General features: G+C 35.0%; 2 protein-coding genes across 3 annotated transcripts; both read left to right on the top strand.

The window, feature by feature from the left end:
- The first annotated feature begins 1208 nt into the window (after positions 1-1208).
- LOC145555679 (mediator of RNA polymerase II transcription subunit 15a-like) lies at positions 1209-3240 on the top strand. Its single transcript, XM_081617425.1, has 4 exons — positions 1209-1510; positions 2160-2271; positions 2408-2519; positions 2950-3240. The coding sequence occupies exons 1-4, from the start codon at positions 1398-1400 to the stop codon at positions 3027-3029; spliced, it is 417 nt and encodes a 138-aa protein (XP_081473551.1). The 5' UTR covers positions 1209-1397; the 3' UTR covers positions 3030-3240.
- A 3090-nt stretch (positions 3241-6330) lies between these two features.
- LOC145641630 (mediator of RNA polymerase II transcription subunit 15a-like) lies at positions 6331-19192 on the top strand. Of its 2 annotated transcripts, none has more exons than XM_081692490.1 (11): positions 6331-6700; positions 9308-9419; positions 9555-9648; positions 10977-12356; positions 12934-13004; positions 14135-14209; positions 14557-15897; positions 16237-16581; positions 17363-17563; positions 17670-17758; positions 18207-19192. In XM_081692490.1, exons 1-11 carry the CDS (start codon positions 6588-6590, stop codon positions 18412-18414), a joined length of 4029 nt encoding a protein of 1342 aa, XP_081548616.1. In that variant the 5' UTR covers positions 6331-6587; the 3' UTR covers positions 18415-19192. The 2 variants fall into 2 exon arrangements, with proteins under 2 accessions (XP_081548616.1, XP_081548615.1); XM_081692489.1 differs by having other exon boundaries at positions 9555-9675.
- The last annotated feature ends 277 nt before the right edge of the window (positions 19193-19469 follow it).

Genomic DNA, 19469 nt, shown 5'->3' with positions numbered 1-19469 from the left:
CTTTTTTACTTCCCTATTCCCTCTCATCTATCCGCACATTTCCACTCCTATTTTTTAATTTTTCTTGTATGCAACCAAACGAGTAAGCTCCCATTAATATCCTATATTAACAACTTTTGTTAATATAGTGACAGTTCTGAAAATAATTACCTAGGAAATCACATTATATTATTCAAATATTACAACTTTATGTTCTTGCCCACGTGGACTTAGTTCTTTATTTTTATTCGTTAGTAACGCTCAGTGACGATGTTAGCAACACTGTACTTTTCATTCATTCACCATCAAGTGCATTTCATAACTAAAGAAAGTGAAAATAGGATGAACTTGCGGCCAGTGATGATCTCATCTGCTATTTATTAACCTTGCGCAACGATCTTGTTAGATATTACTCCACCTTCTCGCCTTTTATGAATTGAGTAGAGGTAATCCTTGGGCATTTGGGCGGATAGCTAAAAAATGAAGCCCGCTTCTCGAGTCGGGCCAAGCTTCGGGCCGGAATTTTTGTGCCCAAATCTGCCTAAAATGGTCGGGTCGTGCGGGTTTTTTATGCCGGGCCAACCGACCGGGCTAACTTTGATCACCTCTAGAATTGAGCTTCTATTCTCCACCTTCTCTTACCTTCTAGCGGCTTCACCGTCGAATTTAAAGAAAACCCTAAGTAAACAAATGTGAAATTAAGGGAAAAGTTAAACTTTATAGGAATAGTCATATAGGTGTTTTTTGCAAAGGAAGATTTTCAACAATGGAGTTTAACATACAGAGAGAGAAATTGTGAGCTTGGAAGAGGAGAGAGAAGATCCTTAGTTTTGTCTTCTTGTCAAACGTCGTTGATGCCCAGTAATGAGAATCAAGTTAACTCTCGATAACTCTATTTACATAGTTTATTACTGAATTTACAATGTACCCCTAGCAAACAAACGATAATGACGAACAAACCCTTGTATTAACAATAAATGTTAAAATAGGATATAAATTGGTATTTTATCCAACCAACACAAAAGAAAATTAATTTGCAATTGTACATTTCCTTGTAAATCTGTTTTGCTTTTGACAAAGTTTCACATTAATCCAAATAGGCAAATAGGGCCTAAAGGAAACTTGTATTTACTCACCATACAAAAAAAAAGTGAACTTTCACACCCAAAAAAAAAAAAAAAAAAAAAAAAAAAAATAGTGAATCAATTTCCAAACCATTCCATATTTCCTCTCTTTCCGGAACTTTTATGCTAACTTTTTTTTTTTTAATAGTCACTGTTCTTCTTCTAGGGTTTCTTTTCGTATTTTCGATCATCTATTTCCTCTCAGAATTCGGGTAATTCAGCTAATTGAATTCAACCAGAGTTCAAATTAATCAACTATTTGCATTAATTTAGAGCTAATTCATTTCATTTGCGATGGATCCGAATAATTTGCCACCTGCTCAAAATGGAGCTCCACCTCTAATGAATGGTCACGATTGGCGGAGTCAACTTCTGCCGGAGTCCCGCCAACGAATTGTCAATAAGATGTGAGTTATTTTGTTACCAAACTTTATATTATACTTCGTATATATGTATATTTTTGTGATGAATTCTTGCAATTCGGCAAATTCTGTGTGTTTGAAAATTTGGATTTATATACAGAATTGTTGATTTAACTGTGTTTGGTTATTGAATGATGATATTAATTGATGTTATGGCTGATAAATTATGTGTTTTTTATTGTTTATTTGCTGACTGAATCAATGCTATTGGTAGTAATGTTATTGATTTGGCTAAAATTTTGTCTCGCTTTCTCGAAAATGGTAGTTAGTGATGTGAAATCATTGATTTAATGAGTAGTGACTAATAGAGGCGTCAATTTGGATGACCGAATCGGGTCTGGGGTCGGGTTGGGTTGGATTAATTTTTAAGGTTGAGTCATGCTAAATTATTATGTCTATGCGAGTCTAAATATGAATCGGATCGTTTTCGGATCGGGTCAGGTCGATGTGCTTTTGACACCTCTAGTGACTAACAAGAAGCTTTCTATATTAAACCAAATATCGAAACTTCGATTTACTAATACTATTGTGCTTTGATTCTTGAGTGGAAGGGCTGCTTCTTATAAGTTTATGTATTATAATCAACTAAGAATTGGTTGTGAAGCTATTAATATAAAATCCTTTGCAATTGTAGACTTGAAACTTTGAAGAGACATCTCCCATATTCTGGCCAAGAAGGGCTGCAAGAACTCAAGCAGATCGCCGTAAGATTTGAAGAAAAGATATATAATGCTGCTACGAGCCAGGTATCTTATGCTTCTCAAGTGGTTGCTTATATCTTAATCTTGATAGTTTATTTTCGGCGTTTGGTTCTTCATATTTTAGACATTGTTGAAAATTCTTGGGTATCATTGCTTGTTTCTTATTGTACTGCAATTTCAGTCTGATTATCTGAGGAAGATATCATTGAAGATGCTCACAATGGAGGCACGATCTCATAATTCAGTCCCCAATGCTTCACCCTCTAACTCTTCGAGCAGAAATCCCCTGGAAGGTATTCATATTTAGTAGGATTATTCTCTTTGTGTAGATTGTGTTTAAATCAAAACATTGGTAATGGATGTCTAATATAGGCAAGCTTGTCATTGATATATTGCCTAGATTCTCGAAGGTAAGGATTAAAAAAAAACTACTACAAAATACAGAGGAACTAATTTCTTTATTTGTGTTGTTCATGTCTACGTGTTCTATGAATCTCTTCTACTTGGATTGAGTTGCATATAGTGTGTTTTCTTGATATAGTTATATACTGTTTTGTACTTCGTTTGTGTTCTATGAATCTCTTCTACTTGGATTGAGTTGCATATAGTGTGTTTTCTTGATATAGTTATATACTGTTTTGTACTTCGTATATGATAAGGAATAAGATCTTTTCTACTCTATACTGACTGTCAATTATCTGTGCATTATTTGCCCATTTGAAGATTTGTCAATTGATGAGGCAGAGCAGCCACCACAAAGCCAGCAGCCGCAACACACTACACCAATTAACGAGGAGAACTGACAGCGAACAATTAGGAAGATAACAAAATTATTTTGTAATTACTTTGTATATAACCAAGAGGAGTGAATTAAAGAGGGCATTCAATTATTTTGTACTTTATGCCCTAGGAGATTAATCGCCTAAAGCACTTATGGAGATTGGTAGGCTAAATGTACTACCCTTGTGTTAAAGGCTTCTTTTAGTTTATGCAAAAAATTAAACTTTCCCTTTATTCCCGTCAAAAAAAAAAAAAAACACACGCACACACACTTTCCCTTTATTAGTGTTCTTGCTTGTTGAGTCATTTGTGAGCCATGACTCAATTGCGACTATTGCAACGCTGTGAAAATCATACCTAGACATTTTTTAGTGTTGGTACTGTGTTCAACAATTTCCAACAAATGTGAAAATCATACCTAGACATTTTTTAGTGTTGGTACTGTGTTCAACAATTTCCAACAAAGGTGAATAATTTGGGTAGTAGACTAGTAGTATTACCAATCACTCGTATTGATAAATTGTGTTAGTTTTCAAATTATTAGGGTACTAAATTGTTGGAGTTCTTGTGTTGAAATTATTTTATTATGAATAAGTAAATGTTGTTTATTTCTTTTTCATTATTATTTGCTTAGATTGTTTTGGGAAGTTTGAGTATCTTATTTGTTTTTGTATTAGTTTGCAACTTCTTAAGAATTTGAGTAGGTGGGTGATTCAAAGTTGTTATTGTAATAGTAAGTGATTCTGTGAGTTTAGTTTTAAGGTTCACAAGCCATTTTGGAAATAATGATCTTTTGATCTAATTCTAAGATAATTTATCTAATAGAATGTTTCATCGAACCTTCTAATTATAAATCATCCTGGGTTAGATGAAAGATCCTGATGTAATGAATCATTCTAAACGTATATCATTATTCCAAAATGACTTGTGAGCTTAAAAATCTTATTGAATCACTTAAAATAGCAACTTTGAATCACTCAATCACCCAACTACTCAAAATGTTGCGGACTAACACAAAACCAAATAAGACATTTGCACTTCCCATAATAATCTTTTGTGAATAAAAACCAACATTTGCTTATTATAATAATAATAAATGAAAACTTCACTCTTGTAAAAAAAGAAAAAAAAAATTCCAACACAATAACTTCATTACCCTTTAAAAAATAAAAATTGTCAAAAATAAAAAATAAAAAATTCATTACCCAAAAAACTTAAAAGCTAAATATGCATAATTTACTTTAAATATACAAAAAATTGAAAAACATTGCTTTGAATTCAAATTACCGATGACATTTTTCAATATACTCCGTAGCTACACCCTTATATGTTTCGGGCTTTCATAACCAAAATCTATTCTATTATCTAATCTATCTATCTATAACTAATACTAAAGTAGCAACCGCTGATGTTATTTTTTTTTTCAAAGTTGTACACGTGGCGTTATCTCATGAAAATATTTCCTGCTCAAATGTTTTTTTTTTTTTAATAAAAAACAAAATGCTAATTAATTTTAAATAGGTTATAGCTATTATTTAGATAATTAATTTAAAACAGGTATCTATTATTTTGGTAATTTATATTGATATTAGGTTGTTGGAGTCTTTATAGGAGTTGTTAGCATAGTTTAGGTCAATTAAAGTGAACTTATGAACATTTTGAACTCAAAAAAATATGAAATCAAATTTACAAAAATCCAATAATAAATTACTGTGAAATCCGTGCATCAGCACGGGTGTTAACCTAGTACTAAAACAAAACATTGCTCACATCAATTCTCCTCAAAACTGCATACGTGTCGCTTTCTTATGAAATATTTTCCCGCCTAAAACCATTGATGATGTCATTATTTATTTGTGATACTTTTAATTTTGATAATTTTTTTTTTGTGATATTTCATAAACAAGCTAAGTAAATGCGTTCAACAACTTTTTTCATCAAAAAAACAAAAAAAAAATAAATAAATCAACAACTTTAATCTAGAAAATCGGAGTATAGTAAATTGAATAGCAACTTTACACCTTTCTTTTGATTTAAAGATCTACCCTGTATAATTTTCTCTCCTCAATTCCTTATCACTAATATTCAAACGTTCAAAAAATTCATGAAATATCTAAACTACTATGTATAGTCGTATATTCATTTCAAGAAATTTCCTTCCAATGAGTTTATATCAAAATTGAAAAGATTAATTGTATATACAAGTGTTACACTACATTTTTTTTTTGTTAAAACTGTGCATTGCACGGGAATAATCTAGTTAAAAAAGGAAAAAAAAAAAACAGTGCTAATTTTTGTAAAAAAAAAAAGTATCATGACACGAATAAAAAAATCAATTTGATTTGCCAAACTGTTGGTTGCAAAATTCGTAAATGACATCGAAATTTTGCAACATTATTCGCAAGTCACACCTTATTTGAATTTTATTTTAAGGATAATACAGTTCACTATTACCATATACATCATCCCATTTTTTTGTCACACTTATCCATGCATATTTAAAATTGTTTTTTTTTACAACAAAATATTTTAGATTGATAATACATTAAGGGTCTGTTCTCACTGTTTGAACTCAGCTGAACTGAACTGAGTTGAACTGAACTGAAATGAATATTTTATAAGAGAAGGAAATTAGGAGCTGAACTGAACTGAACTGAGTTGAGCTGAGCTGAACTGAACTAGATTTCAACGTATGAGAACAAACCCTAATACCTTTCGGATCTTGCTAATAGATGCCCTCGGAGCGTTAGATTAACATTTATAATACTTCCTAAAGTGGTATTAATTTAGGAATTCATGACAAAATCACGCGTCGATAAGTGTAATTAATGTTTATTTTAATTCAATATTTGTACTATAAATTATCTTATCCAACGCCACCGAGGCGTTCCCAACTTTTTAATTATTTTAATTTTAATAATCCCTTTTCTCACAGTTCTTCTCGCATTTAATTTATGTGAAATATTCACATAGTATCACTTTTTGATTCCCAACAAACCCTAGTTACAGAATATTTTACCAAATTTAATTAATTTCTTACCAATTAAAATGCTGTAATTAAAAAAAAAAAAAAAAGGAATTGATAGGAATCTTTTATGGAAGAGCATAAAAAAATTCATTAACCAATTTCGGACCCGAAACAGGTATGGACCTGCCGGGTCCGGACTTAGAACCCATAATGCCACAACCGGATCCAATTCCAATTTTTTGGAACTGGTTCCGTCTCCGGTTTCGGTTCTCATTTTTAAAACCCGATATAACATCCTAATGCTAGTGTAGGCTAACAACTTGACAAGGTCTTACCCAGCAATCGTATTAAATACGAAGTAGCAAGACTTGAGAAGCTGTTCTTCTTGTTTTTCCTTTATTTGACCATAATTTAAATCACCAATTTTCTCTCTCCTCTTCTTCCAAGAACTTCAACACCACCTTTCTTCTTCTAGGGTTTCCTTTCCGATTTCCGATCATCATTTTCATATGTTTCTTCCCAGAATTTGGGGATTTCAGCTGATTGAATTCAATTAGAGCTGCAATTAATCAATCATTTATATTAATTAATAATTTATATCTGATTTATAGCAATGGATTCGAATAATTGGCGACCTGCTCAAAATGAAGCTCCACCTCCAATGGATGGCGGCGATTGGCGGAGTCAACTTCTGCCGGAGTCCCGCCAACGAATTGTCAATAAGATGTGAGTTATTTTGTTACCAAACTTTATATTATTCTTCGTAAATATGTATTTTTTTGATGAATTCTTGTCATTTAGCGAATTCGATTTGTTTGAGAATTGGGGTTCATAAACAGAATTTTTGATGTAACTGTGTTAGGTTATTGAATGAGATTGATGTTATAGCTAGTAAATTCTCTGTGTTTTTTTTTTTGTTTCATTACTGAGTGATGGAGGCTTTCAATGCTATTGGTAGTAATGTTATTAATTTGGCGAATTCAATTTTTTTATTTAATAAAAAATATATGGATGAAACGTTTATACATCAGTAATTGATTGAAAAATTGTTCCTTGTATTTATTTTAATCTCTTGCTCTGCCCATGTTATTTTTATTGTGTCACAAAAGAACCCTCCGCTATAAATGAGTTAGGGTGTAATTGAGTTATTAGGAAAAGAGAAAGGTTAGTTTTTGTTTTTGGGCATTGAGAGTGGAAAGTGTTTTGAGGCGAGTTAAAATATATCGAAGGGTGTTTTCCGATTTTCATGAATAAGTATGGTGACTATGGTCTATGTTATGACACCCGACACGCCAGGGAGTAAGTGTCGAGTGAAGTTTTAAAAGAGGAGAAAAGAACAAAAATCCCCTAATTTTGCAATTGAGGTACTTTGAGACAGCTATGGAGCTTGAAAGCATAAGGCTTTTACTCACTGGCGTGATGCACAGTCACCATTATATTTGCCGGCATGAATGGATGTTCACCGTAACGGCTAGCGTTGCATGTAGCTAGGGAGGGGGTGAGGGGGTAGAGGGAGGAAGTGGTTTTTATTTTTTTAGTGAGATTACTTGTTGGCTCATAAACTTTAAAGCCATTTACTCACGTGACTTCTCAACTTGCCTTGCTTCTGACTCACCTTTCTATCTTTATTGATTTTTTAGATGTAGCTCGAATCAAGGCTTTGTTCACCTCCTGAATAAAAAAGCAACAAAACATGTAGTATTTGCAATATATTTGTGGTGAAATTTAGACTAGTAATATTTTTTTGTATATGAAACATGTGGTGTAGTAATCATAATTTGTTGCATGTTCTTTTTTATTTGATTGAAGATGATCGATCAAGTGATGTTCATGACTTCCAAATTGATTAATGTATAAGCATACTTATCCATAAAAATGAATATATATATAAGAGCATCTTTGATTTCTCAATAGCCTGCTCTTAATAGTTAATAGAGTCATTTACAGCCCTTAAACATTTTCAAGGCAATTAGATTGCATTTAGCTCACTATATTAGGTACCTGTTCTTCTCATTAGAAATCCGATTCATTAAAGTGATTGCTCTGTAACTTTGAATATTTAGACATTCCATAATGGCTTTAGGGTTATATGTATAGTTGGTTCTGGATCGGCAAAATGTATGTATATGAGTACAAACGGAGGTTAGATGGGAACTTGAAGCTACCCGTGATGATGGATTAAACTTTACCAGCTTTGTGTTGAAGTTAGTGTTTATCAGGTGAAATTTGGTTAGTACTGTTACATTGGACAAGATGGGTACACTGTTGCTTTATTGATTCAACCAAGAAATTTTTCTCTGTAGCAAAATTGGGGCCCACATTTTGGAAAATGGTTTAAATAGCAGCTACCAGGTCTGGGTATTTTATGGATGATTTCCTTTGATAGTGGGTAATGTAAAAAAAATTGGAATTTTTGGGTCAAAATTATGGAATTTTTCACATAATAGCCAAGTCTGACGCTTGGACACGTACCCGTGTCGGACATGGTACCCGAGTGGCCGAGTCCATGTAACGTAAAATACAATTATATCACTAAAATATTAGCAGTTGTTTATGAAATAACTATGGCTAGTGCCAATAGTTGACCAGTATAAAAAGAAAGAAATTGAAGCTGACAGATCATGGTAATACAAGAACGTATGCAGAACTATTATTGGTTAGTACCAATACTCCAGATTTTTGTGATTTTTGCACAGGGTCACTACCTTTAATGTCCTAGCTGAACCATTATTATTGGTTTTAATACCTTGTAATATATTGTTGCGGACAAATGAATCAACTGCTAAAAGGCCATTGTAGGAACACTATCCCCATTTATTTTTATAGGTGGATATAATTTTGAATCACTTTGCTGTAGCCACCAGGTTCACCAATGTAGGCCATCATATCACACTTGCTTCCTGAAAATTTTAGAGCCCTTTTGAGGAATGCTGTAAATTTTATTGATGAATGTAATTCTTTTCGTTAAGTAATTCTGTGAAAAGGAAATGTGCTTAAACATGGTTTATAATTGTAGATACTTATACATGGTGAATGCTAGATTCTTGACATTGTAGTAGCAACTACCTCTGATTCTGAGTTATTCTACTGCTAAAGTTGCTTCTGTAAATTACTTCATTGTCAGCGTGATCTTTATTGAAGTTTTAACTTTATTTTCTAATATTTGATTGGCCATGAGGGGAAACAGTCAAATGTGGTATATGTTATAATCATGTGGTATAGTAGCGTACTTTGATTTGAGAGTTGAAAGGGCTACTTCTTATAGGTTTATGTATTATAATCAACTAAGAATTGGTTGTGATACTATTTAATTGATATCCTTTGCAATTGTAGAATGGAAACTTTGAAGAGACATCTCCCATTTTCTGGCCAAGAAGGACTGCAAGAACTTAGGCAGATTGCCATAAGATTTGAAGAAAAGATATATAGTGCTGCTACGAGCCAGGTATCTTATGCATCTCAATTGGTTGCTTATCTTTTAATCTTGATAGTTAATTTTTTGCGTTTGGTCTTCACATTTTAGACATTGCTGACGATCCTTGGGTATCACTTTTTATTTCTTCTTGTACTGCAATTTCAGTCTGATTATCTGAGGAAGATATCATTGAAGATGCTCACAATGGAGTCAAAATCTCAGAATTCACTCCCCAATGCTTTGCCTTCCAACTCTTCTGGTATGAGCAGAAATCCTCAGGATTCAGGTATTCATATTTAGAAGAATTATTCTTTTTTGTGTAGATTGTGTTAAGTCAAAATATTGTTTATTGGTGCCTATATTTGCAAGCTTATCATTGATCCCCCCTGAACCCCCCCCCCCCCCCCCCCCCCCGCCCCCCCTTCTTTTTTTCTTTTCCTGGTTTTTGCTTAGTTTCTCCAAGGTAGCTTTTAATGTACTTTTTTTTTTTAATTCTTTTTTCTTAGTAGAATAATAAAGATCAGAACTTGTTGCTTTTCGATTGATGGAAAAGGATATACTGACAGTCAATAATTTCATTAGTTGCATCTGTGGATCATATGAAGTAAATCTTGTACTCACTCAACTTGTTTTTGGCTTGTCTTCTGCTTTTCAAATCAGACCAAAGGCCTTTTATGTCTCGTTGAATAATCATAACTGAACAACTTAGTGTATTGCCCTCCCACACTAAGCATGTTCCGGTATTCCCCCACCCCTCTGAAAAAAAATAAATAAATAAAATTCTGAAGGCTCAAGCATCTGTTGAAATAATTATGAAAGCCATGATTACTTTGTTTTGGAGAGCAAGGTTATGCGTCTATGGCCAAAAATTTCATGCATATTATAGAATAGACTCATAGTCTTGTTCTCCTAAACTTTTCTACCCTGTCTCCCATGTATATAAGTCCTCTTTCTCTTCTTTGTTTCAGTGAAACCTGGTCATTAGCCACTTCACGAATTTGAGAATCACTCTATGCAGTTACTCAGTATATCTTACTTTGGCTAACATAGGGGCTCCATACTTTCTGTAATTCAATAATATTCAATGTTAAGCTAATTCTTTCATAATCTTGTATTGTCTGCTTGTTTTTGTGGTCTGCAGAGTAATTTGGTAATACCCTGGTTTATCGTATCATATATGCAACTGTAATAAGACTACCAGCTGATAATGTTCAATGTATTCTTGATGCTACCTAAGTTCTTTTTGTGAGGTCATGACAGTGTTTAGACTGTTTTAGGTGATTCTAGTGGATATTTGTTGTTTGCGCACTGCTAAAATCATATCTTAGTGTTTGTTTGTACTAAATTCTACTATTTACAAAAAAAAAAAAAACAAAAAATTCTAGAGTGAATAAATGAATAATGGCTGCATTGATTCTTACTGCTACTAGTGTAGGAATCTGTTATCCTCTACTGTGGCTGTTACTGTCTTCTCTGTAATTTGTCATTCAAACTCACTAAAGCTTCTGAAATTAGTGACAAATGTGTTTATAACTTACCCCACTCACTTGTCCACTTCTGTTTTTTTTTTTTTTTTTCTTTTCTCAGTACCTTCTCAAAATATGCAGTCCCAAGTGCAGAATCAGAGTCAATCTGTTCCCCATCAGATGGCGTCTAATCAGTCTCAAGCCCGGCAGCAGATTTTAGCTCAGAACATGCAAAACAACATAGGTTCTACAGGCATGCAAACTACTGCCAGCTTGCCAAATTCTTTGCCATCTGTTAATGGATTGGCACAGAACATGCCAAATGTTCCTCAGAATACCAGCGTGCAGAGTATTTCTGGCATCTCACAAAACTCAATGGGAAATACGATGAATCAGGCAGTTTCATCCACTATGTTTACAAATGCCCAAAGGCAGTTGCAAGGTCGACAACAACAGGTTGCTTCCCAGCAGCAGCAGCAGTCCCAAAATAATTCACAATACATGTACCAGCAACAATTGCAGCAACAGATGATGAAGCAGAAGTTACAGCCGGGAAATATCCAACAACCAATCATGCAGACATCATTACAGCAACAACCACCACCATCACAGCAACAACAAACACCATCACAGTCTCAGCAAAACTTGCTACAGGCTAATCAGCAACCGATCATGCAAACCTCATCTGTTATGCAGCCTTCTATGATATCTGGGTTACAACAAAACCAACAATCTTCTATTCAACAGCCATCTCAGTCTGTGCTTCAGCAGCATCAACAGTCAGTGGCCAGGCAGCAACAACAGTCGCAGCAACAGCCACAACAGACTCCTATAATTCAGCAACAGCAAACGCAGTTATCCCAGCAATCAATGATGACATCCCAGGGCCAACAGCAGCAGCAGTTAATGGGACAGCAGCCAAACGCTGCCAATATGCAACAAAATCAACTGATTGGCCAACAGAGTAATATCTCTGATATGCAGCAGCAACAACAGCAGAGACTGTTGGGACAGCAGAATAATCTTCAAAATATGCCATCACATCAGAACATGCAGCAGCAACATATGATGAGTCAACAAAGCAATCTCTCAAACATGCATCAGCAACAATTAGGGCATCAAAGTCATGCTGGGGGACTTTCACAGCAGCAACTGATGGGAACACAGTCGGGGAATGCTAACATGCAGTCAAATCAACACTCAGCTCACATTATGCAACAACCCAAGGCTGCGGCTCCGCAACAGAATCAAAATGCTCCTTTATTGCCAAGTGGTGGGCAGCCAGCACAGCCACAATCACAGTCACAGCAGCAATTGATGTCACAGCTCCAATCTCAGTCAGGTCTACAACAGCAACTGGGTTTGCAGCAGCAGACAAATTCCGTTCAACATAATATGCAGCCTCGGATGCAAAATCCAAATTCTTTGCTTCAGCAGCAAAATATCATTGATCAGCAAAAGCAGTTCCAACCACAAAGAGCTCCTCCCGAGGCACCATCAAGTATTTTTCTTCTTACCTTAATTATCTTCTGTGATGGTTTTTGATCGTAATTTTTTTCCCCTATATGCTATCTTCTTGCTTTTATGCATGAACTACTATGCATTGATAAATTAATGCCTTCTATTTTCTCTTCTACAGCTTGTGCAATATTCTTCTGCATTTAATTTTTGTTCTACATTGAGTACTTTGAAGGATAGTATCTATACTTTTTTCTCACCCAAATAATCTTAGTGTTTTCTTACCAAATAATCTTAGTGTTTCTCACCAAATAATCTTAGTGTTTCCTCTTCATCTAGACAGTTTAATTTCATGTTGTATTGGTTGTTGTCTTTGAATGTTCTCACTGTTGTTAGGTAGGTTAGTAAGTATTTTAATGGTCCTTACTTGCTGATGTTTCCATGCTTTGGATGTATGCTTTAGGAGAAAACATTAGTGCTTCATATCTTTTATAGTTCTTGTCTTCTGATGCTATATCTCTGTTTTTGGGGTTTAATTAATTTCACTTTTCCATCACTATCCAACTTATTTAAATTCTGTAGTTCTTGTGTATTAGCTAACACTAATGCCTTTTAAATAGGTTCTTTGGATTCCACTGCTCAGACTGATAGTACAAGTGTTGGTGACTGGCAAGAAGAGGTCTATCAAAAGGTGACTATTTACCTCCCCCTGCTGATCTTCTGCTATAATTTGGTTTTCAAATATATATTGTGCATGCTTTACTCCTTATATTCTGAAATAAGTTCATCTTCACGTTTACACTGATTTTAAGAATGTCAGGTGACTTGATGTGAGTGGACCAATTTCCCCTTCACATAGCCTTTGCAAAAGTCATGTATTACTCCATTGTCCAATTATAGAAAAGCTGTGTACGTTTGTGTGTTACGATTGGAGGTAGACAGAAGAGGGGGGGGGGGTTTGATGTTACTCCCAAAACATCAAGGACACTTATAAAATTCTACATAAGCACGTTGAACAAAAAAAATCTCAGAACTAAAATCAAGTTGCATGCCATGTTAGAAAAATCAGGAACCAATTAAAGTTGAAGGAAATAAAAAAAACATTGGAAATTACAAACTCTTGTATACTATATTAATGCTAGAAAACCATAATAGAGCTGGGAAAAAAAGGTACATCACCTAAGTTTGCGTCAGCAGAATCAGAGAAGAGTGTTGCGTTGCTTTTCTGCCTCTCTCTTCCTATCTTGTGCAGTAAATTGGGTTTTGAACCTTGAGAAGAACTGGTAGGAATTACGTAGAAATGAAGTATGGTGGTGGGGGGCTTAGTGCTTGACTCCCTACAGTATCAGATTCCAATGCCAAATTTTCCATCTTAACAATATAAAGGAATGAAAGCCATTGCATTTCAAATATCCCTACCGCAAGCACCCTAAATAAAAACAGAAGACATCCCAACAAATAATTTGGAATTTCATATTGGGATGGAGGCGATACTTAAAACTTGGAAGTCTATAAAATGTGGGGTTGGAGTTACCTTGTTAATTCGTTATGAGAGATTTTTACTCCGTGGTTTTGTAATATTTTTCTGATTGGCAATACCTTATTAAAAAAAAAGGGTTGTCTCACTGAGTTCTTATGCTTTTATGATTTTTTGAAGGTGCGAAAAGCCGAAAACATAATATATACGATAATATGATGAAAGTGTTTCTTCTTGGTATTTGCTTTTACTTTTTTCTTGCTTTGTTTGTTCTGTGGCTGATGCTTTTGAATAGTTACTAAAATAACGTGCTGATCATTATCTTCTTGGGTTTTGATCGACAGATTAAAGCTATGAAGGACATGTACTTTGCAGATCTTAATGAGATGCACCAAAAAATTGCTATGAAACTACAACAGGTATCTGACCTTCTAATTATGAAATCTAATTGAGGTTGTGTGTGTGTGTGTGTGTGTGTGTTTTTTTTTAATATAATTTATCTTTGCTAATCTTATTGCCATGTGTGTCCTATTACCATGTAAAACCTGATCAAGATATGATATGTGCACAAGATTTAACTAGTCCATTTCCCATCTTGTTAAGGATCATTATACTCTTGGCTTTTTTCTGCTTAACGTATTATTATTTTTTTCAAAATTAAGTTGCATTGCACTTTAAGGGATATTCTCCTTTTTTTGCCGAAGAATTGTCTATCAGCTGTTGTTACTTTTTGCTAATTTGATTCTAATCATTTCACTTGTAACAGCACGAATCTCTCCCTCAACAACCAAAGATGGACCAGGTGGAGAAGCTTAGAATATTTAAAAATATGTTGGAGAAGTTAATGCAAGTTTTACAAGTAGCAAAGAACAGTATTCTACCAACTCATAGAGAGAAATTGCCATCATTTGAGAAGCAGATTGTTGGGTTACTTAGTACAAACAGGCCTAGGAGGCCAATTCAACCAGGGCAAATCCTCCCTCCTCAGATGCAGAATTTGCAACCATCACAGCAGCCTCATTCTCAAATTTCTCAAGCACAATCACATGGGGTCGGTGTCAATCCACAGATGCAGTCTATGAATCTACAAGGTTCTGCTGCCACAATGCAACAGAACAATGTGCCGAGCTTGCAGCATGGTTCAGTCCCATCTTTATCTGGCGTCACATCCTCGCTGCAGAGCATGGCGAGTTCATTACAGGCCAATCCCAATATAGATTCTGGACAGGGAAGTGCTCCTAGTTCTATGCAGCAAGTTGCAATAGCGTCTTTGCAGCAGAATCCGGTTAGTGCTCCTCAGCAGGCAAATGTTAATTCGTTGCAATCACAGAATGGAGTCGGTATGTTACAGCCGAACATTAACTCTCATCAATCAAATTCAAATATGCTCCAAAACCAGCAACTGAAGCAGCATCAGGAGCAGCAGATTCTGCAAAACCAGCAATATAAACAGCAGCTCCAGAATAGGCATATGCAACAGCAGCTGATACAAAAGCAGCAGCTGTACCAACAGCAACAGCAGTTACAACAAGCAAAACAACAACAACAAGCTTCACAAATTTCAGCTCATCAGATGCCTCTACTGCATCAAAATGATGTAAATGACAAGATGAGACAGGGGTTAAGATCAGGTGCTTTCCCTCAGCATCTCTCATCAGCTCAGCGGTTTGCACATCAGCAGTTAAAGCCTGGGGCTTCTTTCTCTGTTACTTCACCTCAATTGTTTCAGGCAGTGTCGCCACAAATCAACCAGAATTCCCCGCAAATTGATCAGCAAAATCTGCAATCTATCTCTAAAGGTGGAACCCCTTTGCAATCAGCTAACTCACCCTATGTTCCTTCGCCGTCAACCCCCTTGGCGCCATCTCCTATGCCTGGTGATGCTGAGAAACCTGCTGTTTCCTCACTCTCAAATGCTGCAAATATTGGAAATCAACAAAGTGGTGCACCTGCTGCTACTCAATCTCTTTCAATTGGAACTCCTGGGATATCGCCGTCTCCTTTGTTCGAGTGTGCTGGGCCAGATGGTGCTCATGGTAATAACTCTGCAGTTGTTTCTGGGAAATCCAGTTTAACAGAGCAACCACTTGATCGCTTGTTGAAAGCTGTAAGTAGAATGGCTTATTTGTTTCTCACAAATAAGGAAATACTTATTCTGTTTTTATTACTTGCAACAGACCTTGGCACACTATTTGAGAAAGTGATTAGAAAAGGTAAATGGACAAATTAATAAAATTAAGCCTTAACAACTTTACACTTTCTTCTTATTGGTGGTAAACTTATTTCAGTTAATTTGTCCGATTACCTAGTCTAATGTCGTCATTAAAGTGCGTGCCAAAGTGTTATTTTGCAAGTAAAAAAAGGCGGAGGAAGTATGTCTTGGTTTATGAAGGAAAAAAAAGATTTTCATGGATAATTAATTTTCTGTTTATAATTTTTTTAACAGGTAAAGTCAATATCCCCTAAAGCATTAAATGCATCAGTCTGTGACATTGGTTCAGTTGTCAGTATGATTGATCGTATTGCTGGATCTGCTCCTGGTAATGGTTCTAGAGCTACAGTTGGTGAGGACTTAGTGGCAATGACAAAGTGTCGCTTGCAAGCTAGAAATTTTCAAACCCAAGATGGAAGTACGGGAACAAAAAGAATGCGCCGTTATACTAGTGCAATGCCCTTAAATGTTACAGCAACTATTGGCAGCATGAATGATAACTTCAAGCAATTCACTGGATCTGAGACATCTGATCTAGAGTCAACTGCAACATCTAATGTCAAGAAGGCCAGACTTGAGGTAATGTTTGTGTTGTATTGACGATTATAGTGTGGTTTTGTTTGTTCTAAATATGCCGAAATGGTTATTGGATGGGGATGTTTTTTCACACTTTCTTAATCATTCTTCCGCCATCTTTATTTACTTGTCATTTGCTGTGAAAGCCAAATTTTTAAGTAAACATCATTTATTATATTGCTTCCCCGTATTCTTTTGTGTTTCAACAAAGCACAGTTTCCCACCATAATTAAATTAAATGCTTAATTTTATGAGTATAGATAATTGACCAGTATTTTGGGACATTCTATAAAAGAAAATATGACGTTCTTCCAAGGATGAGGGAAGTATTAAACATTGGGACATTTTTCGTTGGAAAGGTGATGTAGGCTTTCAGAGTTTCAGGATCCAGAGTGGAGTAGATTCCTAATTGAACAAGTATGTTTATTTTGAGACTACAATGTTTCAAGATAGTACGCTATGTGGGTAAATGGTATATTGAAGTACCAAGTCCTCCCAACTGTGCATTCTTTTTGTCTTAATGAACTGATCATGTGTGATGCACTTATGCTGTTATGCCCACTATTCATCTGTCTCTTTGGATATAAATGATTGGTAAATTATTCTTATGTTAGTTGTGACTTGTTATATGAGTTATTAGGATTGCGTTAATAGTTTAACCTGCAAAGTGCAAATTGAGACTACTGGAAGATTTTTGATATGGCTATTTGTTTAGGCCTCTCCATTTAAGAGCTCGATGGCTATTTCAATTTGTTATAGTTAAGATTTATGATTTGTTTTGCAGGTTAATCATGCCCTTTTGGAAGAAATCAGAGAAATTAATGACCGTCTTATAGATACTATTGTTGATGTCAGTGATGAAGATATGGATCCTTCGGTAGCAGCTTCAGCTTCTGAAGGCAGTGAAGGAACCATTGTCAGGTGCTCTTTTAGTGCTGTATCTCTAAGTCCAGACTTGAAGTCGCACTACACTTCAGCCCAGATGGTAAGTTCTTTTAACTCATTTTTAACAATTATATACCATTATGGAATTTTATCATTATCTCTTCGTGACTTTATTGCTCTTTTTTTATTATTTATTTTTTATGCAGTCACCAATTCAACCGTTGAGATTGCTGGTTCCTGTAAATTATCCAAATTGTTCCCCCATTTTGTTGGACAAGTTACCAGTTGATGTTAGGTGAGCTTTAACAGATCTTAACTTTCTTGTATTCTGGTGTCTTTTCACGACTTTACCTATATAGGCTGATGAGTATCTCTTCTATTGGATTAATTAAGGAGGCAAATATACAATAGGTTCACTAAACGTATTCATCTTGGCCGGTTGTCTTGTATTTGATTTTTAACAATTTATTTCACCATTAACAATTGCATAAAGCACAAAAGACGGTAACTAATATCTCCTTAAGGACAATAATAGTTCCTGTGTGGTGGACAAGCTACTTAGTTGTGGTCTAATTATCTGAAATACAATTCGTGAATAGATTATGCATTTTGGGTATGTTTACCTCTTTTCAATAGTCATTATGGTAAAAAAAAAAAAAAAAAAAAAAAAAAAAAAAAAAAAAAAAAAAATTATAATGTTATCCAGTAATTTGAGATTAAAATGTTCCATTGTCGTTTTGTAGTAATGAGTATGAAGATCTTTCAGTGAAGGCAAAGTCAAGATTTAGCATCTCTCTTCGTAGTCTTTCTCAGCCAATGTCTCTCAAGGCGATAGCAAGGACATGGGATGATTGTGCTCGGGCTGTCATTTGTGAGTATGCACAACAGAATGGTGGAGGGACCTTCAGTTCAAAGTATGGAACTTGGGAAAATTGTTTAAGCGCTGCTTGATCTTCTATACCTTCAAAGTTCAAGCCTGGGTTAAAATTTTCCAGAGCCCTAGACTTGGAAATCATTTTGTTGCAGGAGACTTAGACCAAAGCTTGAAGTTTGTGAATAGAATGTGCAAGCCAAACAAGTCCTTTGAGGGTAGTCTATAACTGTTCATATATTGTATTTATTTGTCTATTGTTACACTACCCAAAATCCAAGATCCTACTGCTGGAAGATCTGAGCTTGAGTCTCATTACTCTAGGGTTGGATTTCTCTTCCATCCTCCTGTGATAGCGGCCTCCAAACTCAGTAAATTTGTATAAAAAGCAAAAGTTTGCCGGGGGCTACTTGAATCGAATAATGGTAGTGAATACTTGTAGCATTCGCTTTATGGTATCCTAGTGGCTTTTAACTAAATATGTTTGATGGTTGATTTAACCATTTATTACAATGCCGGTTTAGTATGAATGTAATGAAAAACTTGGCCATTGTGAAGGAATCAAGGAGTTTATCGATGCTCGGCTTCCACCCACCAAAGCCTCAGTACAAGCTAACTAGCCCAAGGGAGATCTTGCCAGTCAACCTGCAGCTCTACTCTTGATGCTAAGTCAACTCAACTACAGTCCGTTACCCTTGATGAATGACGTACTAAATATTTCATATCGGCTAGAAATCAATTCTTTAAGCTCGGCTCGATCTAAAAAGAAGTTGAACCTTATTTATAGGTTCAACCTTAATGTATGATATATATCAGGATTATCAGGTGATACAATATAAAAACATATTTTTGGGCTTTAACCATCCGCTTAAGCTTTTGGTTGATATGGTCTTATAACAGCGGACTTGTCAGTTAGCACAAGATCTGTGTATACATGGCTACTTACTTGTGTCATTTTATAAAAAGCTAATAAAAAGGCATTGCGAAACATGTTAACACAAATTTGATAAAGTAACATTTGAAGTTGGAATTATAGATATCTATTGCATAGTGTGATGTTATATTAATATTTCATTTATTCCCCTAATATTATGACAATTATTAGTTTAAGAACATTTTTATATTTACATATGTT

This window comes from Chenopodium album, chromosome 8 (assembly GCF_948465745.1).
Source record: "Chenopodium album chromosome 8, dcCheAlbu1.1, whole genome shotgun sequence".
In the NCBI taxonomy this organism is placed as follows: Eukaryota; Viridiplantae; Streptophyta; class Magnoliopsida; order Caryophyllales; family Amaranthaceae; genus Chenopodium; species Chenopodium album.
Note: the sequence above shows the minus strand (reverse complement) of the source record. Positions and strands in the feature narration are given on the sequence as shown.

Coding starts and splice junctions, on each gene's coding strand:
- LOC145641630 (XM_081692489.1), top strand. CDS start 6,588: ATGGATTCGAATAATTGGCGACCTGCTCAAAATGAAGCTCCACCTCCA. Junction 13,005..14,134: donor AAGAAGAGGTCTATCAAAAG/GTGACTATTTAC, acceptor TTTGATCGACAG/ATTAAAGCTATGAAGGACAT. Junction 17,564..17,669: donor ACTACACTTCAGCCCAGATG/GTAAGTTCTTTT, acceptor TTTTTTATGCAG/TCACCAATTCAACCGTTGAG.
- LOC145555679 (XM_081617425.1), top strand. CDS start 1,398: ATGGATCCGAATAATTTGCCACCTGCTCAAAATGGAGCTCCACCTCTA. Junction 1,511..2,159: donor CAACGAATTGTCAATAAGAT/GTGAGTTATTTT, acceptor TTGCAATTGTAG/ACTTGAAACTTTGAAGAGAC. Junction 2,272..2,407: donor ATAATGCTGCTACGAGCCAG/GTATCTTATGCT, acceptor CTGCAATTTCAG/TCTGATTATCTGAGGAAGAT.